Source organism: Phyllostomus discolor, chromosome 6 (genome assembly GCF_004126475.2).
Source record: "Phyllostomus discolor isolate MPI-MPIP mPhyDis1 chromosome 6, mPhyDis1.pri.v3, whole genome shotgun sequence".
NCBI lineage: Eukaryota > Metazoa > Chordata > Mammalia > Chiroptera > Phyllostomidae > Phyllostomus > Phyllostomus discolor.
Genome location: NC_040908.2, coordinates 122838101 through 122865631, shown reverse-complemented (window position 1 = coordinate 122865631; position 27531 = coordinate 122838101). Strand labels below are relative to the sequence as shown.

The window sequence follows — 27531 nt, the reverse complement described above, 5'->3', positions numbered from 1 at the left end:
TCCCTCTCTTTTCCCTGCCATCACCAAGACATCGTCAGTAACTCTAACAGATATGTTGGCAATGGCCAAACAAAATCTCTTTAACATATTTTTTACTGCTTCATATACATCTCTTGATTAAATTGTGCTTTTAATGGCGCTAAAGAAGCCATTTCTTTAGTGACATTATATTAGTCATCAATACCTCTAATAAAAATGGCAAGTTGAACTATATCTATAGCATCAGTGCTATCATCCATCACTAAAGCATAAAATTTAAAATTAGCAGCTTTACTCTCCAAACTTCTTTCTATAAATTTTCCAGTTCCTTCAACTCACCTGGTAAGACAAACTGATTTTAGAAATATCCCTCTTTTTTTTTTCAGGGCAAATTATATCTACCATGCTTTCTATACATTGGTTAATAAACTCACATCAGTAAATGGTTGGGGGCGGGGGGTTGCTATTAAATATGCTACTGCATAACTAGCTTTTACAGTGGAATCCCCCTGAGTTATAACTTTTTGAAAAAATGTTTGTTGAGAAGACAGACTTCTTTCACTTCTGCTATTTTGTCCTTATGACACAATCCTTCATACACATTGAATTTGGCAGCATGTTTTTGCATATAATGACTTTTCAAATTATAGTCTTTGAAAACTTGCACAAATTTCCTACAAATTAAGCCAAGTGCCTATTTGCCTTGAAAAAAAAGTAGTCATCTGTCCAATTTTCGTTGAACAATTTTCTTTCATCTATAATTTTTCTTTTCAGGGTTCTTTTTTCTTTTTGAGATGTTGTAGAAACCATGCTGAAATTAAAAACATAATAATAGATAAGGGACTTTATTTATTTTTTTTAATTATTTTATTGTTGTTCAATTATAGTTGTCTGCATTTCCCCCCTACTCCTCCCCCGCATCCCAGCCAAACCTCCCTCCCTGCCTTGCTTCCACCCTCCCCCTTGGTTTTGTCCAGGTGTCCTTTATAGTAGTTCCTGAAAACCCTGCCCCCCATTATCCCCTTCCTCCTCCTCTCTGGTTACCACCAGCTTGTTCTTAATTTCAATGTCTCTGGTTATATTTTGTTTGCTTTTTTCTTTTGTTGATTACATAATTTCAAAAATGATGTAATCAACAAAAATTAATTGACAGGAAAATAGAAAGCAAGGTTTGGGCCCTTCCACAGCCCTCTCAACTGCTGATGCAGGATGAGGCAGAGGGCCAACTGTAAAGCGTGGCAGATCATATGTGAGGCACTGCTGAGATGTGGAAGTACCTCTAATAATCAAATAAGAATGCTTACCTGACTTCTAAATAACATTAAACACCTAATGTCACAATGGTAGGTTGAAATATTACTGATGAACGTTGTCTCACTACGTCACCACAAGCACATGTAATGTCTGATGGTGTCAATTCTACTGTCTGTGTTTGGAAGATACACACTGAAAGCCACACACCACTGTAAAGCTGAAGCTACACATGCATACAAATAGAGAGAGTATATGTACATTTATTTTAAATGACATTGTGGCACATAATCACAAAAAATATCTCATAGTGTTTTAAGTAAATTTACAATTTTGTGTTGGATCACATTCATAACCAGCCTGGGCTGCATGCGGCCTACAGGCCTTGGATTGGACACCCCCGCACTAGAGAAATTTCCTATTATCTTTGCCTGATAACAATGGCCAATGTGTTAAAAATAAGAATGTTAAGGACATTGATCCTTCAAGAATGAAGACTTGGGTCACGTCACCAGGAAAAGAACACTGGAGTGCCAACATACTGGGAGTGAATGAGTGGAATTTGGAATGAGTGGCAACATTGGTCTTAGAGCCAATTACCAAGGAGGGGACTATTGCAGCTATGAATGTGTTATGTTAACTTATCTATGTGTGTATTATTGAACATGTAGCAAAGCAACCCTGTGGTGTATGTATTGACATCCTACTTTAATAGATTAGTCAATTGAAGCCCAGAGAGATGGCACATAGCTAGTGAACAGCAAGATTAACACTGAATCCACGTCTGCCCTATCATGAGATCTCAGGGCTTTTCTACCCCTTTTGATAGTGGCTTACTCTGAACCTGCAGGAAACAACAAAGGGTCTGCAGTGATGTGAAGAGCTCTTTTCTGAGTGTCTGCAAAGTCACAAACAGGTCTTTTCTTCATTTGATTGTGGGGTTTTTTTTTCACTCGTTTTCACTTTTCTTTCTGGTAGTATGTTTCCGAAATCAAATCTGAGTACAGTGGCACAATTTGGACATTAGGTGTTGCCTGATGCAAATTCACTAAGCAAATGCTCTTAAAAACAGATAGGAAATTTCAAAGAAGCATGAAATGCTTTTAGGCTTGCTAAATCTATAGAAAATATTGAGCAAAGCTTAACTTACATTTTTACTTAAATTATACAGGGACTGAAAAAGAAAAAAGCATGTCTGAGTTGGAAGAAATTCAGAATTCTTCTAGCCTCCCACCGTTCCTCTTTTCTTCATCTTTCTCTACAACTTATGATCACAACCCTACCAACTCTTCCCCCAACCTCTGCTTGAACAGACAGGGCAGACTGTTATGTCTCTGGGCTGTCACTAAAAGAGGTTCTTCCCTGGACCTTTCACCTAGTGCACCTACACTTACTACGCTTACTCAAGCAAGTCACTTCTTTCTCTCCAGTCAGCCCCAGTGGCCTCTCCTGGAATATAAATTTAATAATCACTAAATTGTTATGTGACTATTATACTGTAACTGGATACAGCAGCACTATTTACAATAGCCAAAAGGTGGAAGCCACCCAAATGCCCATTGACAGATAAATGGATAAACAAAATGTACAGACATACAATAAAAATAAGCCTTTAAAAAAAGGAAATCCTGTCACATGCTACAACATGGATGAAACTTGAGGTTATTATTGTGAAGTGAAATAAGTCATACAAAAGGACAAATTTCAAGTGTACTTATTAAGACGCCTACAATAGTCAAATTCAGAAACAGAAAATAGAATGGTGGTTGTGGGGGCTGAGGGGAGGGGGAGTGGCTAGTCATCATTTAATGGGGATGGAGTGTCAGTTTGGCAAGATGAAAAAGTTCTGTGGGTAGGTGGTGGTGCTGGTTGCACAACAGTGTGAATATATTTAATGCAACTCAACTATACACCTAAAAACGGTTAAGATGGTGAATCTTGAATTATGGGTATTTTAGCACAATTTTTTAAATAAAAATAATAATTAATAACCTAAGAAAAACCCTAGCTCAGTGACAAGACAGTTAGTGCTCAGTCATTTTCAGTTCCCTTTTTACCAGTCACTGGTGTGATGCACACCTTAGGGTCATGCAAAATAAGTTTCTTACACCCTGATGTTAAAAGAATATCCAGTCTCCTGAAAAGGAACTGTTTCTAAAAGTAGGAAGCAGATACTGGCAAGTGAGAAAGCACTCCAGGCACTCTTTTCTCCATCTAAACCTCCTTAAAAGCAACTCCCACGTGTGCGCACCGCACGTCGGTGTGAGGATATGGCCCCTCCATCTAATAGATACCATATTTTACTATATTAGATAATGGGGACATGGAAGGAGCACAAAGCAAGAAGCAAATCTGCAAAGCTTTCCCTCTGCCCCAGTCTCCCAGAACCACTAGCCCGGGCGCCAGCAGTTTCTGAACCAGGCGGAGCCTCAACTCGGCCTTCTCTGGCCGAACCGCCTCCCGTCCCTCTCTTGCCCCGCCCCATCTGCCCTTACTCCTCCCACTCTCTCCCCTCGGCCCCGCCTCCCTTTTCGACGCAACCCTTACAGGAAATAGAAAGTGAAATAGAAAGCCAGCTGCCATCCCTTGAGTCCCTTGAAAAGGTGAGTGAACCAGGCTGGACTGAGGCAACCCCAGCCCCGATCTGAAGATTCCCCTTCCAATCAGTCCCCACCCTTAGAGCCTTGGGGATCAGTTTCCCCTTCTCCGCAGCAGGGCTCGCTCAGCCCAAGCCCAGCAATTCTTCCCGCGCTGGCGGGCCTGCCTGTGGGCTGCCCTGCTGTGTTCACGGGAGCTGAGACTAGGGTCTACAGAAGCTGAAAAGAAGCCAGGACGGAAACCTAACCGCAGGGTCGTCAGGAGGAGCCCGGAGTAGGGGAGGTATGCGATCTTTGAGACCCCCATCCCCAAAAGTCCCCCTCTGGAGGAGACAGGGCAGAGTTGTTTAGGATGTTAGAAATGCATGGAGTCTATGCCCTGGAGGAAATGAAGACAGCTGCCCGGGTCCGAGTAGCTGACAGAAAAATCCAGGGAGTGCTGACCACACATACATGTATATGTGTGTGTTATAAACATATGCACGTACATATATACACGCACAGATTGTATATCTTATAAGAATAAATGTTCTTTTCTTCCTTTATAATTACTTCTTTAGTACAGATTTATTTTTTAATTAAATTTATTGGGGTAACATTGGTTAATAATATATAAATTTCGTGTGTACAACATTTCAATTCAATGTCTGTATGCTTACCACCTAAAGTCTAGTTTTCTTCCATTACCATATATTGGGTCCCCTTTACCCACTTGACTTGCCCTATCCCCCTTCCCCCTGGTAATCACCATGCCATTGTCTGTGTATGAGCTTTTTCCCTTTGTTTTGTTTGTTCATTCGATACTTTTAGTTATAAAAGTTACATGTAATTTAGTTATACGGAGATATAAATCCCACATATGAGTGAAATCATATGTTTTTGTCCTCTTTTGTCTGACTTATTTCAGTTGGCCTAATACTCTCAAGATCCATCCCTGTTGTTGAAAAGTAAATATTCTTATCTATATATTCATATATATGTATATACATATATGTCTACTGCCATTTTTGAAGACTAATGAAGAAGTGTGCAAAGCATGTTGCCCCTTCTCTGGCACATGAAAGGCTCGTGGTAAATGGTCACTATTACTATGGACAGAAAAAGCCTGGGCACTAAGGGTTTAAGCAGAGGTGGATATGATTAAAATAACAGCCCTATCTCTGAGGTTCCCAACAGTTTTCACTGTCCATTTTGGGGACTCAGTTACCCCTTCTATTTGACTGGATCAATTGACCTGACTGTGGAGGAGAAGGCCTTGTTATCCAGGTTAATGTTCCTGTCTTGTTTTAACCCCCTCCAGTTCACTCTCCCTCTTTTCTTCCTTTGAGTTGTTTTGTTTTTCTCACACAACCTTTCTCATCTTCTCCCTAACTCTTCTCTTCTCTCCACCAGGATACCTCAAGCTCTCTAAATTGCTCCTTAATAGGTACATTTCCCCAATGGCCTCCACAATGCCCTTGGAAAAGATGTGGGAGGAGGTCACATGCTCTATCTGCCTGGATCCCACTGTGGAGCCAGTGAGCATTGACTGTGGCCACAGCTTCTGCCATGAATGTATCTCTCTGGTCGGGAAAGGTGGAGGCGGCTCCTGTCCTGTGTGCCGGAAAACATTCCTGATCAAGAACTTCCGGCCCAATCTCCAGCTAGCCAATATGGTGGACAACCTAAGAAAAATTAACCAAGATGCCAAGGAGGGTACAAAGGGGGAGCGATGTGGGGTGCATGGAGAGAAACTTCACGTATTTTGCGAGAGAGATGGGAAGGCTCTTTGCTGGGTGTGTTCCCAGTCCCGGAAACACCGTGACCACCCAATGGTCCCAATTGAGGAGGCTGTTCAGGAGTACCAGGTGAGTCCTGAGCATGGAGGCATGAACAGGTAGAAAGGAGATGGGGTCCTAATGAGTGCTTTGTTCCCCAGAGCTGGGGATAGGAGAGAGTTGCCCATTGAGCTGAGGGACTTGAGAAAGGAAGAGTGTTCCCCACCTTCAATGTCTAATTTAAGGATGATCACAACTTTCTCATTCCCCAGCAACAGGGGTGATGCTGTGGGAAATCGCTGCAAGGATCATCTTTCCTTGTGGCTTCCTGGTTAATTAGGAATGAGTAGTGCCCCTTCCCTGCCACCCCAACAGTGTGGCTCCTTTCTAAGAAACATGACCCTTTTCCCAAAGTATTGCCATCCACAAAATTCACACACCAAACAGACTCTAGTCCTCCTTCCTTCTCTGCCCTCAGGCTTTTCTAAGAACCTGTAGGATCTTCCCCACCTCACAACACACAATCCTCCTTCTTGGTCTGGTTGGGCATTAACCTGGTATCTTTCTCTGCAGGAGAAGGTCCAGGAGGCATTAAGGAAACTGAGAAAAGAGCAAGAGATCGCGGAGAAGTTGGAAGTGGATATTGCAATGAAGAGAACAGCCTGGAAGGCAAGAGTCACATCCCAAAAGGAATCTTAGATCAAAAGACTGGACAGGGTCCAGAGTCCCTAGCCTCAGTAAAACCCTAGCCATAGCTACACCTGTCTGAGGAGTGATAGAGTCAGCATATCTCACTCTTGGAGAACCAACAGTCCTCAGTGTTTCCTGATAGAGGAAAATAAAAAGTATGGAGCTCAAAGAGAGTTCCCATTCAGAAACAAAGATCGAGAGTCTTAGGAATGATCATAGCAGTGCTTTTGTATCCGAAACAGAGCTATCCCAGGAGAGATATGTCTAAGCCTGTCAGGAAATGACAGGGGCTGTAAGGAACAGACTTAAGGAAACCACCAAGGCCTGAGGTAGGAAAACCAGTCTGACCAGATGGTTGCTTGATTGTGTCCAGATCACTGATCCAAAGTAGAATGGATAACTAAAGCTTATTCTGCACTGGTGATTTGGAGGTGGGGTGCGTCAGGGATAAAGAGGAGTGAAAGGAACTAATGGCCAATAGATACCAAAACAGGAAGATTTGGGACCAAGGGGAGGTGAACAAAACTGTGATGGCAAAAGGGGTCATCCTGTGTTGTCGGGTGGCCTAATCACTACCACAAGAAAGCAAGCAAAGCATATCACCAAGACTTTCTTTCCCCAGGACTTAAGAATGGTGTTGTGGGCCTGTCTTTGTGAGGTTTTTCGAGTGAGGACAGGTGTTACTTTCTCAGTAACACAGATATGAAGACAAAAGGACACATTTGGGTGCTGACTGGGTTTTGAGAGAAGTTGAAGAAAGTCTCCGAATCCATGGGCTAGAGCAGCTACAGTGTGGCCCCCACCAATCCCATTCCGCACTTAATTCCAGAAGCCTGGCACACTGACTTCCCCAGCAAAATGCATAAGTGTGTGTTTGTTCCCAGACAGAGCCAGAGTGGTGAGTCTCCAGGGAGTAGAAGTGGGTATGGACACATCCATCCCCAAAGCTTAGGACATTTTGATAAAATCACCTCTCTCTTTTCATTGACACCAAAGGGGAAGGTTGAGACACACAGATTGCGAATTCATGCAGAGTTTGAGCAGCAGAAAAAGTTCCTGGCTGAAGAGGAACAGAGGCAAATGCAGAAGCTGGAGAAGGAAGAGAAGGAAGAGCTGAGAATCCTGGGGGAGACAGAGACCAAACTGGCCCAGCAAAGCCAGGTCCTGCAGGAGCTAGTCTCAGAGCTGGAAAGGAGAAGCCGGAGCTCAGAGTTGGAGCTGCTGCAGGTGAGACAGGAGAGGCTCCCAATCTGTACTCAAGGAGGAACCAAGCAGAAGCCAGAGCTCTCTGGTGCTACCATCACAGCAAACAATAACCCAGTCCCTTTAAATTTCTTAAATAAAATAAACTGGAATTCAGAACCGTGAGTGGTTTGCAATCAAGGCATGGAAAGATACAGATTTAGGAGGGAGTATTCCATGCAGCAGTTTTTTAAAAATGGACACCTTTGGTTAGTGCCTGCTCTAACACGTACCAAGTTCATGACCTTGAGCAAGGTCCTTAATCTTTCTGAGTATCAGATTTCTCATAGTTAAATGGATATTATACTATTACATATCTCAAAGAATTTTGTGAGGATTAAATGAGAGAATCCACTAAGACTCTTTGATGCATGTCTGGCCATGAGAAAGTTTTCAAATAAACTAAAAATACTGAACTGAAAATTAAGAGAGAGTAGCCTAGCCTCAGCCCTATTACCAGTTTTCTCCATAACTCAAGGTTAAGTCTTTTTCCTTTCCTAGACCTAATTTCTCCATTTGTGAAACAAGGGAGAGGAAGTGGCCTAAATAACAAGGATTTCCCAAACTTTAGTTATAAATGTATCACCTTTACACTTTCTTCTACTTCAATGAACTACTTAAGTGTTTCTAAGATATTATTTTTCCTTTAAATTATCTCATTCTTTCAGCAGAATAAATTTAGTTCAAAAGGAAATTTGCCCTAACCAATAGTAGCCAAGAAATCACATATGTTGATACTGATATTATTAGTAATATTTTTTCTATTTCATAACAAAAATAATAACTGCATGTTCTTAAACAGCACATATTACATGCCAGACATTGAATCCCTTATGACAATGTGATAAGGTGGTACTCCTATTATCCCCATTTTATAGATGAGAAAACTAAGCCATGGGAATGTTAAGAAACCAAATGAGATACTAAAATGGCTTGATCAAGTTCACCCAAATAGTAAGAGACAGAGCTAAGATTAAAATAAATACATAACTTTTTAATTCATCAATGTATATTCTTAAAATGACCTCATATCCAACAATGATTTGTTTGACTCACTTTGAGAAACTAGGAACTCGATGGTCTCAAAAGTCTATTCTGTTGTAAGAGTCTACGCTTCTTTTCCCACACCTTTTCTCTGTCTCATTCAGATGTGGTCATGAAGCCATTTCTTTTTGTTTGGGCAAAAATGCTGACTGGAGTGGTTGACTTGGAAGATTCTCTTCTTCCCCTTATCTGAATCTTGCTTTGACTCAGCACTGAGCCAAGCTTCTAATGCACTTTTGATGAGACCTAGGAGGCTGCCAGTTCCAGATAAGGACACCCAGCCTGGGCAACAAAATATTCTCAGGTGATTTGATTTCACATACATGAGGGAGCAACATTAACTACAGCACAGGGCAGAGCTTTAACTGACCAGCCTCTTCTTCCAAACAACTCAAGCCCACAAATGAGAGAGGGCAGTTTCTGTGCATCCAGATTTGGCTGTTCTTTCTCTGTGACTATCTCTGGGCCTCAGCCAGAGGTATTTGCTCCTTTCCACTCTACTGGACCTGTTCATTTCCCCAAGAATCTGGTCTGTCTGATTTGTTTTCTGAGTCCTTAAACAGATCACCCTTCTCTTGGCTGTAGGTTACATGTGGGGTTCTGGTGGCCCCACAAGCATCCACACATCCCTCTGTTCCAAGTTGGTCAGAAATGTCTTTCAGGCCATGGCCCAGAGGAACTGAGCAGAGCAGTGCCTATGACCTCAGGGTGTTGTCTCATTACCCATAGGACTGAAGACTCAGTCATTAATGCAGTGATTCTGGAATTTACTCTGTCTCCTTTTTCCTCAGGAGGTGAAAAGTATCCTGAAAAGGTAAGGAGAGGTTTTCTTTGCTAGAGAAAGGGGTGGCAGGAAGTGTATCTACCTGCATAAAAGATTATTGAGTTAGAAAAACATGCACTGAAGTTTTCCCCATCCTGCTTCCTATGCTCAAAGATTCAATCCTTCATAAAATACTTTCTAGTCTCAGAAGGCTAATTAATGGGTGCCTCAGTTGGTGAGTCGCCCCAAGTAATTGGACTGTAACATTTTCACAAAGTGAAGCCCTGACAAACAGGGAAATTCTGGGAAGTTCTAAGTCTGCAGCCTGCTGGGACTCTTAAAAAGCATCCAACCACTTACAAACCTCCCAGAAAGAGCTGTGGTCAGAAATGTTAAGACCCACAGTGTGGGCCAGACTCACTGAAGTTCCTTAGGGAGTGATTCTGCAAATATCATATCTGCCCCTGCCTATAAAATGAAACAGAATGTGCCTGTGTGGTGACCTCAGGCATGGAGAGGAGGTACAGGCTCTCCACATGCTTCAGAAGCCCTTGTGACCCAAAAGGCTGCATAGGAAGTAAATCCCATCCCCAGGGATCCTAACAACAGGCATTTTAATATCTGTGTTGAGTTAAAGTATCAGTCATCCACAAGAGAGGGTATAGCATTAGAGTTCAGGGAGGGTGGGGTAGGAATTGGAGACAGGATATCTAACTCTCTTTCCCCCAGGTGTGAGTCCTGGAACCTGCAACAGCTGAATGTCGTCTCCCCAGACCTGAGGAGTGTGTGCCATGTGCCAGGGCTGAAGTGGATGCTGAGGACATGTGGAGGTGAGGCAAGCTACAGGAGTGTTGGACTGGCCTGCTGAGCAGCAATGGGATAACAAGGGTACAGAGTAGGTCCAGGGTCAAGGAGGGATGGCAGGTCAAAGTAGGTGGGGCAGGAACAGAGCTCAGGAAAGTGGCCCCCCCAAAGGTCCCAGTCAAGGGCTAGAGCTGGCTGGGGTGTCATTTCGTCACACAGTAAGGCTCAGGCTCACCCTCTCATCCCCCTACCACAGGCACATGGTTAGTGACTCCCCACACTCTCTCGTGCTGACTGTGGTGCTCTCTCTGCAGTATACATCACTCTGGATCCACACACAGCCCATCCGTGCCTCATCATCTCAGAAAATCAGAGACAAGTGAGGCTTGGAAACACCCAGAAGAAGCTGCCTGAAAATGAGGAGAGATTTGATACTTATCCCATGGTCTTGGGTACCCAGCACTTTGACTCTGGAAAATTTTACTGGGAGGTAGATGTGACAGGAAAGGACGCCTGGGACCTGGGGGTTTGTAGAGACTCTGTGCAGAGGAAGGGGCATTTTTTGCTCAACACCATGAATGGCTTCTGGACAATCTGGCTATGGAACAAACAAAAATATGAGGCTGGCACCTGCCCACAGACTACCCTCCACCTTCCAGTGCCTCCACACCAAATTGGGATCTTCCTGGACTATGAGGCCAACACTCTGTCTTTCTATAACATCACTGACCATGGCTCCCTCATCTACACCTTCTCAGACTGTGCCTTCACTGGACCCGTGCGGCCTTTCTTCAATACCGGTTTCAATGATAGTGGAAGAAATGCAGCCCCTCTGACCCTCTGTCCTCTGAGCATGGAGTTATAGGGATCCACTGACTGTTGATGGCTCTCCCTGGTCACTGACACCCCCTTTGTTTATCCCCCTCCTCAGCCCTGCCTTATTTTCCCATGAACTCTGAACCACCTTTGTCCCTGCAGAGGTGTCAGGATAACAGCAAGCCAATTTTGACAAGAGGCCACGGAATATCTATGTCAGATGATCTTCAATATATCTATTCCTGCCTTAGGTAGCTTATGATTTCTCCATGAAACAGACTACTTATATTTGGTCCAAATTCATCTGGATCAACCAAAATATGTTTCTGCCTTCTTTCTGTGACTCAAGTTTTGTTTTCTCCCTGCCATGTCTAGACCTTTACTCAGATCTCTATTTTATCTTACAGGGTTTGCAAAAGGGTTTCCTAAGTAAATTTCATCTTAACCTATCCCATTCAATCCTTGTTCTCATACACATCTGGAATACTCTTTCCAAGACACACACATCTGATCATAGGTGACTCCATACTGCCTATAGAAACAGTCACATTTATTTTTTTAAAAAACTGAATTATGCATACCTTAGATTGCCAAATCACCATTCCCACCATTACCTTCCAACCACATCTTGTTGATACTGGAATTGGTTAAAGGACATGTCAATATAAATGGAAGTTGTGATGGGTTTTTGTGTGTGTCAACTTGCCTAGGCTCTAAGCCCCGCATTTTTCAAACACTAGTCTAGATATTGTTGTGAAGGAGTTTGATAGGTGTCATTGAAGTCCATAATGATTTGACTTGAAGTAAGGGAAATTGTCAAAGATAAGCTGAGTGGGCCTAATTCAGTCAGGTAAAAGGCCTTAAAACAGACCTGAAGCTTCCCTGAAGAAACAGACCTTCTACCTCTAAAGAACAGTTTAAGCTCATGCCCAAACGTTCTAGCTTTGCTGTCCTGATGGCCTGCCCTGCAGAATTTAAAATTTGTCTTGCCAGTCTCCATAATTGTGTAAGTGAATTCCTTGCAACAAATGTCAATATTTATCTCTTACTACTTCTGCTTCTCCAGTTAAACCCTGATTGGTATAAAGGCCAGGAGTGAGGTTACAGCATCGCCTAGTGACAGCGCTTTCTTGAGTTTAAACTTTTGAGGTTGGCATAATGAAGCTCTATACCCAAGCAAGAATAGACTATGAGAAAGCCATTATTCTCCCAGGATCCCTGGTTCCTTGTCTAAAATAAAATCTCAGATGTGCCCTCAGAGCAGCTGCTAAACATTTCATGAAAAATTCAGGTACTGTAAAAGATGTCGGTGGCCTTGAAAAGAGTCATTTTATTGATTAAAAAAAAAAAAGACAGTGTTTCTGTCTTAACACTGAACAGAAAGGAGGTCCTTAGGAGGAAGGATAAAAAGAACAGGATTCTCAGGCAAGATGACGACATTACAGGAGCTAAATCAATCTAAGTTGACAAAATCAACCAGTGCCTTGGTTGATAAACTGGAAGAAGATTATGGAAGAGAACTCAGTCCTGTATGAATGGGGATGTACTGAGGAATGGTTGGATTCTGTATGTCAGGATCATGGAGAGATTTTTTTTTAAAGGATAGATTATATATACATAATCAGCTTTTCCGCATCTCTATGTCTCTGCTTGGGGTGTGCCAATGTGAAATGATGGCTTATTCCCTTCGATTGATATATTAGTGGGAGGAGAGTACCATAATGATATTAACTTAAATATTCTCATTTCTCAAAATCTAAATACCTTGGCATATTGAGTTACCCTGATGTTTGGACAGGGAAATTATACAGATGACATATTACCATCTCCTTGGTCTCTACCAAAATGGATTAAGTAGTAGAGATTTTATAGTATCTCAGCTTTCATCCCCACCAATAATTATTAACAAGTAATCCAGTACACCCCTGCATGTCACACAAAAATTCTCTTGAGAAACAAGGAAAAATTCTACCAGTACCAATTCTAATTTTGATTAATATTATACCTTAAGATTCAAATAAGACCTGTGGATTTTTGTTATCTCCTTTGATTATATAACTTCCTTTTGAATTAGAAGAGGCAGAAATTATTAAAGCAAAATTTTAAAGATAAACAGACTACTACAGAAAGAAGTTGAAATTCATGCACTGCTTACTCTGTGTCATACATATTCAAGATCATGTTATTCTTTACATTTTTAGTTCCATCACAGCTGTATGATAAAAGTTTAACCAAAAAAAAAATTAAAGATTATGTGATGCTTTTATTTATAAAAACATGTATTTCATTTTGTATTCTCAACTTTTCCATCTTTATTGTGGTACAATAAAACTTGTATATATTTAAGGCATATACTTAAGTATGTATGTATACTTTGTGAAATTATTACTACAACCAAGGTAATTAAAGATTAATTACCTCACATCATTACCTGTTGTATATGTGTAGTGAGAATACTTAAGATCAACTCTCTTGGTCAATTTCAAGTATATAATACTATATTATTTAACTATAGTCATACTGTACATTAGAACCCCAGAACTTACTCATCTTATAACTGCAAGTTTGTACCCTTAATCAATATCTCCCTATTTCCTGCACCCCATGCTCTAGCAACCATCATTCTACTCTCTGTTTCTGATTTCAACTTTTAGATTCCACATATCAGAGAGATCATACAGTATTTATCTTTCTCTGTCTGATTTATTTCACTTAGTATAATGTCCTCCAGTTTCATCAATGTTGTCACAAATGGCAGGATTTCATTATTGTTGAATAGTAGTCCATTGTATGTATATACCACATTTTCTTTTTTCTTCCAGTTTTTTTATATATAATTGACAACATTTTGTAACTTAAAGGTGTACAATTATTTGATATAGATATTTTGAAATGCTTAAAACAATAAGGTTATTATCACATCTTTCACCTCACATAGTTACATTTGTGTGTGTGGTGTGTGTGTAGAGAGAACTTTTAAGATCTACTACTCTTAGAGACTTTCAAGTATATAATTCAGTGTTATTAACTATAGTCACCATGCTATATATTATATCACCACGATTGATTTATCTTATAACTGGAAGTTTTTATGCTTTGACTACTTTCAACCACCAATCTGTTCTCTGCTTCTGTGAATTCTAGTTTTGTTTTGTTCTTAAATTCCACACATAAGTGAGGTCATAGAGTATTTGTCAGGCTTTTTTTTAACTTCTCTCACGGTTCTCTCAAGGTTTACTCATGTAACAAATGGTAGATTTTCCTTATTTTTAATAGCTGAATAGTATTTTATTGTATTTATATAATTTTTGCATTTTCTTACTCATTCATCTGTCGATGTACTCTCAGTTGTTTCAATGTTTTGGCTATTGTAAATAGTGTCACAATGAACATGGGGTGGAGGAGGAGGGAAGTACAGATATCTTTTCAAGATAGTGATTTTATTTCCTTCAGATATATACTTAGAAGTGGAATTTCTGGATAATATTGTAGTTATATTTTTAATTTTTTGAGGACTCTTCATACTGTTTTCCACAATGGCTGCACCAATCTGCATTCCTATCAACAGTGCATGAGGGTTCCCTTTTCTTCACATCCTTTTTTTTTTTTTGATTGCTAAGGAATTTTTTTTGTTTCTTTCCCCTTTTTTGTTGTTCATTCTATTACAGTTGTCCAAGTTTCTTTTTTCCCCTTTTGTCCCCCTCCAGTTCACCCCTCTCAACCACAGCCAGTCCCCTTTCCATTGTCCATGTCCATGAGTTGTTCATACATGTTCCTTGACTAATCCCTTCCCCTTCCTTCCACGATTCATTCCTTCCTTCCTCCCCTCCTACAGCTATCAGCTGATGCCATGTTTCCATGTTTCTGGTTTTATTTGTCTTCTTAGTTTATTTTGTTCATTAGATTCCAGTTATAAATGTACCGCAGTTTTTTAATCCATTCATCTACTGATGGACACATGGGCTGTCTCCAACACTTGGCTATTGTAAATAGCACTGCTATGAACAAAGGGATGCATAAGTTCTTTTGAATTAGTGTCTGAAGATTCTTAGGGTATATTCCCAGAAGTGGAATTACAAGGTCATAAGGAAGTTCCAATTTTAATTTTTTGAGGAAACTCCATACTGTTTTTCACAGTGGCTGCACCACCAGCCTGCATTCCCACCAACACTGCATTAGAGTTCCCTTTTCTCCACATTCTTGCCAGTACTTATTTGTTGATTTATTAATCATGGCCATTCCGACTGGTGTCAGGTGATATATCAAAGTACTTCAAATTTGCATCTCTCTGATGGCTAGTGATGTTGAGAATTTTTTCATATGTCTATGGCCCATCTGTATGTCCACCTTGGAGAAGTGTCTATACAGGTCCTTTGCCCATTTTTTAATTGGGTTGTTTGTTTTCCTGGTGTTGAGTTGTATGAGTTCTTTACATATTTTGGAGATTAAACTCATGTCTGATGTATCATTGGCAAATATGTTCTCCCATACAATCAGTTCCCTTTTCATTTTGATGATGGTTCTTTAGCCTTGCAGAAAGTTTTTAATGTGATATAGTCCCATTTTTTTTCTTTATTTCCCTTGCCCTAGGAGATACATCAGCAAAAATATTTCTATGTGGGATGTCTGAAATTTTACCATCTATGTTTTCTGCTAGGACTTTTATGGTATCATGACTTATATTTAAGTCCTTTATCCATTTTGAGTTTATTCTGGTGTATGGTGTAAGTTGGTGGTTGTTTCATTTTTTTTTTTTTTTTGCATGTACCAGTCCAGTTCTCTCAACACCACTTACTGAAGAAACCGTTTTTACTCCACTGTATGCTCATGTCCCCTTTGTCAAATACTAATTGACCATAGAGACATTGGTTTATATAGGAGCTCTCTATTCTGTTCCATTGATCTATGTGTCTGTTCTTATGCCAGTACCAGACTCTCTTGATTACAGTGGCCTTGTAGTATAGTTTCATATCAGGTATTGTGATCCCACCAACTTTGTTCTTCTTTCTCAGGATTGCTGAAACTATTCAAGGTTGATTTTGGTTCCATACAAATTTTTGGAATATTTGCTCTAGGTCTGTGAAATATGCCATTGGTGTTTTAATAGGAATTATGTTGAATCTGTAGGTTGCTTTGGGTAGCGTGCACATTTTAATGTAAATTATTCCAATCCATGAACATAGTATACATTTCTGTTTATTTGTATCTTCAAAATGTCTTTCTTCAGTATTCTATAGTTTTCCAAGTACAGGTCTTTTACATCCTTGGTTAAATTTATTCCTGGATACTTTATTTTTCTTGTTGCTATAGTAAATGGGATGTTTTTCTTCATTTCTCTTTCTGATGCTTCATTGTTGGTGTACAAGAATGTCGTTGATTTCTGAATATTGACTTTGTATCCTTCTACTTTGCTGAATTCACTTATTAGGTCAAGTAGTTGTTGGTACAGATTATAGGGTTTTTTAGGTACACTATCATGTCATCTGCGAATAAGGACAGTTTTACTTCCTCCTTTCCAATTTGGATGCCTTTTATTTCTTTTTCTTATCTAATTGCTGTGACTAGAACTTCCAGTACTATGTTGAATGAGAGTGGTGAAAGTGTGCACACTTGTCTTGTTCCTGATCTTAAGGGAAATACTTTTGGTTTTTGCCCATTGAGTATGATGTTGGCTGTAGGTTTCTCTTACATGGCCTTTATTATGTTGAAGTATGCTTCCTCTATTCCTACTTTGCTGAGTGTTTTTATCATAAATGGGGGCTGGATTTTGTTAAATGTTTTCTCAGCATCTATTGATACAAGCATGTAATTTTATCTTTCATTTTATTTATGTGATGTATTACATTTATTGATTTGCAAATGTTATACCATCCTTGCATCCCTGGGATATATCCCACTTGATCATGGTGTAGGATCTGTTTAATGTATTGGTGGATCCAAATTTTTTTCTTCACATTTTGATGACACTTATCTCTTGTCTTGTTGATGACAGTCATTCTAACAAGCATGAGGTGATATATCATTGTTGTTTTGATTAATATGTCTCTGATAATTACTGATGTTGTGAGCTTTCTCATGTACCTGTTGGTACATTTTTATGTCTTCTTTGAAAAATGTCTATTCAGGTCTTTTGCCCATCTTTGATCAGGTTATTATTCTTCCTATTAAGTTGCATGGGTTTCTTATATATTTTATATGAACCCCTTATCAGATATATGACTTTCAAATATTTTCTCCTATTTTGTAAGTTGCCTTTTCATTTCTTTGATGGCTTCCTTTTCTATCAGAAACTCTTTAGTTTGATGTAGTCCTGCTTGTTTAACAGTTTTGGTTTTCTTGCCTTTGCTTTTAGAGTCAGATCCAAACATTGCCAACACTGATGTCAAGGAGATTTTCTTTGTTTTCTTCTAGGAGTTTTATGGTTTCAGACCTTCTCCTTGATCCATTTAAGGAATTTAGGAATTAAATGGATTTAACTCCTTAATCCACTTTGAGGTAATTTTTATGTGTGGTATAAAATAAGAGTCTAATTGTATTGTTTTGCATGTTGATATTCAGTTTTTCTAAGTTTTTTTTAAGGAACTATCCTTTTCTCATTGTGTATTATTGATCCTCTTGTCAAAGATCAGTTGACCTTATATGCATGGATTTACTTCTGGGCTCTCTATTCTGTTTCATTAATTCTACTTTTTAATTCAAAAAAGTTTTCCTTTAATATCATGTGTATCTACGATTAAATTAATATGTATTCACCAACATGTTTTAATTACAATATCCTAGATAAATTCATTGTATGAAATAATTCTCATTGTTTAATATAATTTAGTTTGGTTTTGATATTCCTATTTTCCTGGGATCTTATGCATGTGCTAAGAAGAGTCTCTAAGGGATCAAGTAATTCCCCCAAGCTCAAACACATCAATTTTGGTGGAGGCAGAATTCAAATCTAATTCTGATCCAAAAGTTTATGATCTTTTTGAAACACTGCCCTTCTCGAGGTAACAAGGCAAAGAAAATGTGAGACCCTACATTGGTAACATACCTCCTGATCAGTCTGACAAACTCAGCAGTGTTTCCACTCTGAAGACAAAGTACTGACTACATGCTTTTGAATCTGCCTGGTCTTGACACCATAAATGATGGGGTTCAGCATAAGAGGGTCTGCTAACATGCAGACATTGGCCAGCAGAATGTGAACAAAGAGAAACATGATGCCATGCTGGGCAATCATGGTAAAAATACCAGTCAAGTAGAACACATAAATGACCCCAAGATGAGATCCACATGTGCCTAGGACCTTTTGCAAGGCTCCTCCAGAGAGGAGGTGGAAGGCTACATTGAGGCTAAGGGTGTAGGAAACCACAATGAGCATGGCATCAGCACTACAATAGAGAGAAGAACAGATAAACCACACCAGACATTAATACAAATATCAGTATAAGCAAACTTGGCAGCAGTGGTGTGCTCACAGTAAGTATGTAGTAACACATTGCTATTGTAGAAAGGCAGTCTCAGCAGGAACACGTCACAGAGTATCAGAAGGTATCTTCTCAGGACCACAGCAAGGCCAACCCTTATGATTACTGCATGATTGAGCAATGTGGTATAGCACAGTGGGTCACAGATGACCACCTAGTGGTCAAACACCATGTCCAACAAAGTCTTTGACTCAGCAACAAAGGTGGCATGGATGAAGAAGATTTGGGTAAAACAGCCATCAAGGGAGAGCTCCTCAGCATGTAACCAGAATATGGCCAGGGCTTTGGGCACAGTGGTACTATACAGGATGAGGTCTGTCTGCCACAGCCGGCACACAGAGGAAGAGGTACATGGCTTCATGGAAGCTGCATTCAGTAATGATGATGAAGACCAGGAAACTATTCCCAAGGACAGCAACAAGGCAGGAAATAAAAAAGGGGAGAGAGATCCATGTGTGCTGGTCTTCCAGGCCAAGGATACCCAGCAGAATGAAGAACAAATGGCTAGTAACAGTGTGGTTGGGGGTTGTCATGCCCAGGACAATTCACTTGGGTGTTGTTGTACAGGATTTGGCCATCACCTTTTCTTTCTTCCTTCCTAAAGAGGTGAATTGGATTGGAGTAGGGGAGATGTGAACAGATCATTTTCCATCAGATGAGCAGTGGGAAGGGTCCTTATCAGAAAGTCAGGAAATGTTGGTTAAAACACCTTGCTGGTCTATTCACTTGCCACTTGATCTCAGTAACATTGCTTCCCTGCTCTGGGTCTCTCTTCTATCATCTTAAAACTAAAGCTGGAATGTAAAAAAATCAAAATAAATAAAGCAGAAACAAAGCTGCATTCAGTAATGCAAACAGAGTTGCTAGATGGGAGGGAGTACAGGGATGTGTGAAATAGGTGAAGAGATTAAGAACTACAAATCACCAGTTATAAAAATAGTCATGGGGATGTAAATTCGAGCATAGGAGATGAAGTCAATATTATTTTAATAACTGTTTATGGTGTCAGATGGGTACTGGGCTTACCAGGATGACCACTTTGTATGTTATACAAATATCTAATCACTATGTTGTACACTTGAAACTAATGTAGTATTGTAAGTCAACTGTAATTAAAATATTTTTAATTTTGAAAAGACTAAAGTTGGGGAGTTGAATTAGTTCATCTGTAACAGAGTTGTTCGAGCTCTAGAATGAGATAGACCTTAGTCTCAGATTGTTACAAACAGGTTGTTCAGAGCTGTGAATAACAAACATTGCAGTTTCCACTTTGGCTATCTGAATGTGATGTGCTTCTCAAGAGGAAAATCATAACTGAGTTGACTATCAATTCAACAAAGCTTACTGAGCAGGTCCCATGGCTCCTGGAGGACCTAGTTGGGAAGACAGACAATTAAACCAAGTATCTGTTTACATAGTATGGATAGTGTAGAGGAAAAGTTAAACACAGGGCGCTGTGAAAACACGAAGAATCCCCTAGAAGTTCAGAAAAGATTTTTCTAAAAGTGCCACTCTAATTTGAACCTTGAATAATGAGTTATAGTTTGCCAAGGGAAATCATGTGAGGAGGGAAGAACATGAACAATATCACAGAGATGTTAAAGGACATGTAGTTTTCAGGGAAAAGGGTGAAAAGTCTCAATGATGAGAAAGCAGAACACTCTAAGACTGTCAACAAAAAGAAAGCTACATTTAAAAGAAAATAGCAAGAGTCCTACTTAAATTCATTGCAACAGGTGATTCACATTCTTCAAGCCCACTTTGTATAATATGTGGCAACTGGCCATTCAACAAAGTCATGAAACCTTGGAAACTGTTTTGTCACAGGGAGACCAAGCACCCTGCATTAAAAAACAAGCCTTTGGAGTTTTTCAAAACTAAAAACATGAACACAAAGAACAGAAGCAATTATTGAAGGCCGCCACTTCATCAAATGTGTGTGCACTGACAGTATCATTCTTAGTGGCTAAAGAGTGGCTAAATAGTGGTATTGCTGAAGCTAAAAGCCCTTTACTATTGGTAAAGAGTTGATCCTGCCTGCTGCTAAGGACATTTGTCATGAACTTTTAAGAGTCTACAATTCAAAAGGTAGCATGTGTTCCTCTTTTGTCTAGCACCATGGTTACACAAATTGACCAAATAGCAGAGGATATTGAGGCATAATTGTTAGAGAGGATTAATGAGTTGCCATGGTTGACTTGTCAACCACAAGTCAATGAGTCACTCGTCAACAATCCAGATCGACGAGTCTCTCAATGTTGACAACATCAAAAGACTTGTTTGCTTTTATACAATATATTTTTTCAGGGGGATGTGCATAAACATATGTTATGTTCACTTTTGCTGCCAACCAACACCACAGCTTCAGAACTATTCAAGTCTTTGATTGATCATATATCAGGAAAACTGAGTTGGTCATTTTGTGTCAGTATATGCATGGATGGAGTTGCTGCCATGACTGACAGCTTTCTAGTTTCACTACTCAGGTCAAAGAGGTTGCTTCTAAATGTGAGTTTACGCACTGTGTCATCCATAGAGAAATGCTGGCTAGCTGAAAAATGTCACCTGAACTTAACAACATTTTGCAGGATGTGATTAAAATTATCAACCACATTAAAGTACATGCCCTAAACTCACGCCTGTTCACACAGCTCTGTGAGGAAATTGATGTAGAGCACACGTCTTCTCTTATACACAGAAGTGAGATGGCTTTCTTTTTTTTTTCTAGTGCTCTTCTTTATTTCCAACAAAGTTTGGGGAGGGGAGGTTGGTGTTTATCTTTATTGAAATTGCTTTCTATTTTCTTAAAACTAAACTTTATTTTTTCATTCTTGTACTCAAAACTAATCATGACCTTGTGCTCTAGTTTTTTTCTTTTTCTTTCTTTTTTTATTGTTGTTCAATTACAGTTGTCCCCATTTTCCCCTATTACTCTCCCCTGCCCTGCCCTGCCCTGCCCATCTCCCACATCAATCTTCACCCCTTGTTGTCTTTGTCCATGGGTCCTTTATACATGTTCCTTGACCCTTCCCTTTCTTTCCCCCATTATTTCCCTCCTCCCTCCCCTCTGGTTACTGTCAGTTTGTTCTTAATTTCAATGTCTCTGGTTATATTTTGCTTGCTTGTTTGTTTTGTTGACTCAGTTCCACTTACAGGTGAGATCAGTGTGGTATTTGTCTTTCACCAGCTGGCCTATTTCACTTAGCATAATACTCTCCAATTCCATCCATGCTGTTATAACGGGTAAGAGTCCCTTCTTTCTTTCTGCTTCGTAGTAGTCCATTGTGTAAATGTACCACTGGTTTTTTATACACTCATTTACTGATGGACATTTAGGTTGTTTCTAGCACTTGGCTATTATAAATTGTTCTGCTATGAATGTTGGGGTGCATATGTTCTTTTGAATTGGTGTTGAGGATTCTTATGGTATGAGATGGCTTTTTAAAGACAGATCATTGACCACAATTTTTGAGTTATAAGAGCCACTCCAGAGATTTCTTTTAGAAAAACAGTCACCACTGGCAGCACATTTAAGTGACACAGAATGGGTCTCAAAACTTGCTTACTTGTGTGACTTATTCAACCTGCTCAACAAACTCAATCTGTCACTTCAGGGGAGAACAACAACCGTGTTCCAGTCAGCAGATACAGTGGCTGCATTCAAAGCCAAACTGTAATGATGGGGCAACGGGTGAACATTGGGATTTTTGACATGTTTCAAACATTACCAGAAATTTTGAAAGAGATTGAGCCAGGGCCTTCTTTCTCCCAGCTGGTTCACGTTCACCTATTTCATCTTTCAAAAGAGTTTGAGCATTACCTCCCAATCACAAAAGACCCCCAAACTGGGAAGGAATGGTTCTGTGACCCATTTGTGAACCAGCCAGGTGAGTCGACTTTGTCCATGCTAGAAGAGGACCAACTGCTTGAGGTCACAAATGATAGTGGCCTTAAAAATATGTTTGAGACAACTTCAAATCTCCATACATTCTGGGTTAAAGTCAAGGCAGAATATCCTGAGGTTGCCACAAAAGCACTGAAAAGCCTGCTTCCATTTCCAGCATCCTATGTTTGTGAAGCAGGGTTTTCTGCAGTGACAGCAACCAGAATGAGATTATGGAGCAGAGTGGACAAAAGCAACACAGTCCAGGTATCACTGTCTCCCATCACCCCCAGGTGAGACTATCTAGTTGAGGGAAAACAAGCTCAGGGCTCCCACTTATTCAGCATTATGGTGAGTTGTATAATTATTTCATTATGTATTACAATGTAATAATTATAGAAACAAAGTTCACAATAAATGCAATGTGCTGGAATCATCCTGAAACCATCCCCCCACCCCACTCCATGGAACAATTGTCTTCCACGGAACTGGTCTGTGGTGCCAAAAAGGTTGGGGACTGCTGCTATAAATCACATACCTCCTTTCACACAGCTGCATTTATCCTCAGTCTGACACAACGCCATATAAATAGTGAGTATTCTATAAATAGTTCCTAAAAAATTAAGTGGCTAAATATTCCACTCTGGTGACATACTACAATAGTTTACCCATTTCACTATTATTGAATATTTGCATAGCTTCCATTTTTCTCCATTAAAAATATTCTGTGATAAACATACTTATACATAAACTTGTATATACATTCCAAATTATTTTATTTGAGTATCTGATACTCAAAAGAAAGAAATTATTATAGCATTGTTTCCATTTCCATGTAATATCTTTATTATTGATCAAAATTTTTCATTATTTACATAGTTTAATTATTACTTAGAATTTTTTCTGTGAAAGAGTTACATTTTTTTAATTGGAAACCTACTTTGAACAAGGCAGCATGCAATACAGGAGTAACCAGACAGATGCCTTTGGGGAATTTATGGTACAGAGCAAAAAATAGACAATAAGGAAAAAAGAAAAAGAAAAATCCTCTAGTTAAGTATTTTTGTCCATTAAAATTCTGGTGCCATATATTTAGAACTTGTGGAAGCCCTTGATATTTTAAAGACATAAACCCATTTGGGGGCATTCTTGTTCCATAATATTTACCAGGTCTTATTTCAGACTAATGCTCATTCACTTTCTTGTAGAAGCTAATGCCTCCTTGAGAATCATTATCTACCTTTTCCTACTCCTCACTGTGTCTGAAGGCCTCCTAGATTCATCACAAGCAAACGCATGCAAGGCTGGCACTGGTGTCACTAGGATTTCAAAGTCCATGTGGAAAACTGATTCTTCATGCTGTGTTCTTTTGTTTTTTTTAGTTTCATCTTCGTGCTGTGTTGCTGATTGAATTCTCCCCCTATCTCAATTGCATTTCCCTTTATCTTATTTTAGTTATATACTCCCACAATCACATCCTTTCATCACTTCCAAAGTCACAGATTCAAACATCCTACTCTCTAGACACAATTACTCGCCCAAGTATGTGTTAATTATACCTATTTTTAACCTCACAAAAATTGCTCATCCATTTTACACTACAGTTTTCTTTCTAAACTACCCATCCACTCTGTGTTATTCTTAATTAAATGTAGATTACATGCCCTTTATTATAATAAATTTCTTTTAAGTATGTTCAAATCCTTTAAATCTTTTCCTTCATTAACTGGTCTATCCCAACATAATTATGAACCAAATCAATACCCATATTTGGGTAGCCACCTGGAGAACAGAATGGTGCCACTAAAATGATTAGCATCTCTTACTAACAACAGAGCCTAGCAAACTTACACATTTGTTCAAGACAGCCCACTCCACCTAATTAGTACTCAATATGTGCACCCTATACACACTTCCAGCCTTGACTCCAGAACCTACCTGGTGACTCTGGCATAAGAGCTTGCCTACTTAATCAGAACCAATCTGTAAGAAACCCACACAAATTCAAGACACTAAATTTAAAACATATCTGTATCTGCTCCCACCCATGTCTGCTTCTTTCTTGGTGAAGAAACCGTTTCTTCTGTCAAAGAATCATCTCTTCATTTGTTCTCTGGACACCAATAAGAAAGATTAGCCTGAGCACTCATAACCATGGACCTGCAAAATATTATGATTTAGGGCTAAAATTTGTACTATCTGTATAGCTGAGAAATTAACCAATAGCTGTCCTAATGAGGAGAACCCATTGAGATAGCACATGAGCATATAAAAAGTATATTCAGTGTAATTGTACTTAGTTAAGGAATTGCAAATCAAAACAACAGTGAGATGCCACTACATACCTATTAGGTTGGCTAAAATCCAATACACTGACAAAACCAAATCCTGGTAAGGATGTGGATCAACAGGATTCTTATTTTTGCTGACAGGAATGCAAAATGACAAAGGCACTTTGGAAAACAGTGTGGCAGTTGTATTCAAAGGTTAACATACTTTTATCATATGATCCCACAATCATGCACCTTAGTATTTACCCAAAGGAGCTAAAAACTTATGTCTACATGAAAACCTGCACATGGATGTTTATAGAAGCTTTATGCATAATTGCCAAACCTTGCAAGCAACCAAAATATCTTGAACAAGTGAATGCATTAAAAAACTCTGAAACATCCACACAATGGAATATTATTCAGCAATATAAATAAATGGGTTATCAAGCCACATAAAAAAAGATATGTAGAAATCTTACATGGATATTAACTAGGTGAAAGAAGGCAGTCTGTAAAGCTTACATACTGTATAATTCCAATCTTATCACATTCAGAAAAACACAGCACTAAGGAGATGGTAAAAAACCAGTGATTTCTAAGAGTTTAAGGAGAACAAGGAAGGAATGAATATAAGGTACACAAGGGATTTTTAGGGCCTTGAAAATACCCCATATGATACTATAATGTTGGATACATACCATATATTTTTCAAAACCCATAGAATTTTACAACAGAGTATACCCTAATGTAAACCATGCACTTTTATTAGTAAAAATGAATCATTAATTCATTAATTGTGACAAATATGCCATGCCAGTTCAAGATGCTAATAATCGGGGAAACTCTCTAGGTGAGGAAAGAAGGAGGGGGAAGGATGTACATGGTAACTCTCTGCACTTTCCACTCAATTTTTCTGGAAACATAAAACTGCTCTAAAAAACAATATCTAATTTTTTTTAAATGCAATACTTGAAATAAAACAATTAAAACTCAGTGGATTGATTAAATAAGATTTAGATAGACCTAAAGAGATCATTAGACTTAAAGATAGATTAGAAAAAATATATCCCAATGTGACACACACAAAAAAACAGAACTATGAAATAACAAAGAGAGGTTAAATGACTTGTAGGATAAAGATAGAACTTAGAGAAAGAACATCTTTAATTCATAAGAAATACAACTGGACTACACTTATCACTTAAAGGACATTAACCTGAACCATATGGGCATGAAATACTTGGAAGTAAAGGATACAAAATGGCTTCCTAAGAAAATACTAACCAAGCCCTTGCTGGCATAGCTCAGTGGATTGAGCGCAGGCTGCGAACCAAAGCATCGCAGGTTCAATTCCCAGTCAGGGCACATGCCTGGGTTGCAGGCCACGGCCCCCAGCAACTGCACATTGATGTTTCTCTCTCTCTCTTTTTCCTTCCCTTCCCTCTCCAAAGATAACTAAATTAAAAAATTAAGAAAAATACTAACCAACAGAAAACTTCTGCAGCTATATTCATAATCAACTAAACAGTACACAAACAATATCAAAATTGTCATGTTTAGGAAACCAGCTGTTCCAGAGCAAAAATATAGGAATTATAAGAAACTGTAAATGATAATCGCTGTGAGATATTTAACACTTTTCCCAAGAATTGCTGAATAATTTTTGGTATGTATATAGAAGCTTTGAAAAGTACAACTAATAAACTTATTCTATCTAGTAGTTAACTTATACTGCATATTAGGAAGTCTGTACCACTTTATTGTATAACAAATATCATATTATATAATGTTACAGAAAAAGCTAACTATATCACAAGTATAGAAAGATATAGGCATATAAAAGACTAACAACATACTAAAATTTAACAATTATGCCTCAGTTTTCTAGTAATGGTCATTGAAGTTTATCATTTTTATTCTAGTTTTGTTTAATAATATTGTTGGTAAAAAATTAAATATTATAAAGTATACCATAAAAAAGCTAGAAGAAAAATCTAAGAATAATAGTCAAATCTTAGATATAAAAAATAGTCTAACACTAAAACAATAAAACCTTCAAAGAATGATGAACTGGAAAATATTTTATATATCCATTTAAGTAAAGCAAAAGCCAACCAAACCAACCAGGGAAAATTACAAAAATTATAACCTGAAGAAGCACTTTCAATAAATATTAATACTGTGGGGAAGTTAGGTATTCTCTCTGAGACTCAAATTACCTGTTTGTAAAGTGGAAATAATAGAAACAATAACAAGTCTAATGTAAAGATTAAATAAAATCAGATATGAAATAAGATTTGTACAGATTCAATAAATAGTTGTTACTATTAATCTGCAAAGCAATACAATATCCAGTAAACACAATAAAAATGTGTTCAATGTTTCTATTAACTAAATAAATTAAAATTAAAAGACAATGAGAAAATTATTTTACCTAATCACATGGCAAATATTTTAAAATAGACTACTTACAAAATGCTGATAAGGGTGCAATAAGTTTTAGCACTTTCATGTAATTCTAACAAGTGTGAGAATTAATAACAATTTCCCTAGAAATAATTTTCCAATGTACCAAAGAGCCTAAAATCTTCACACCCCTGACCCAGTAATTCTTCTTGAGGCTAAAAATCATGCAAAGCTTAATACACACAAAAAAATAGACAAATCTTATGTATAAAATTGTCCCTAGAATAACATTTATATTGTTAATGAAACATAAGTATTAAAAAATAAAAGGAGGAACACTACCTCAACTAGTGTAAAAAAATAATTTTTAAATGATACTTTCTTTGTAAGTAATTAAAAGATGTATAATATAGCCATTAAAATTATTATAGATTCCTAAATGTATTGTCCTGTAAAAATAGAACAGTACATTTTTCTGGGTGGTGTATGTCATGTGCAATTTTAATTTCCTTTTTATCATTTTTCTATGGAATTCTTACATAAAAAGA

The 27531-nt window shown here is 38.6% G+C and overlaps 1 protein-coding gene across 1 annotated transcript; it reads left to right on the top strand.

The window, feature by feature from the left end:
• The first annotated feature begins 3753 nt into the window (after positions 1–3753).
• On the top strand, positions 3754–13210 carry TRIM21 (tripartite motif containing 21). The gene is made up of 7 exons (XM_036028912.1): positions 3754–3833; positions 5220–5674; positions 6158–6253; positions 7271–7501; positions 9352–9374; positions 10053–10153; positions 10442–13210. The coding sequence occupies exons 2-7, from the start codon at positions 5267–5269 to the stop codon at positions 10990–10992; spliced, it is 1410 nt and encodes a 469-aa protein (XP_035884805.1). The 5' UTR covers positions 3754–3833; positions 5220–5266; the 3' UTR covers positions 10993–13210.
• The last annotated feature ends 14321 nt before the right edge of the window (positions 13211–27531 follow it).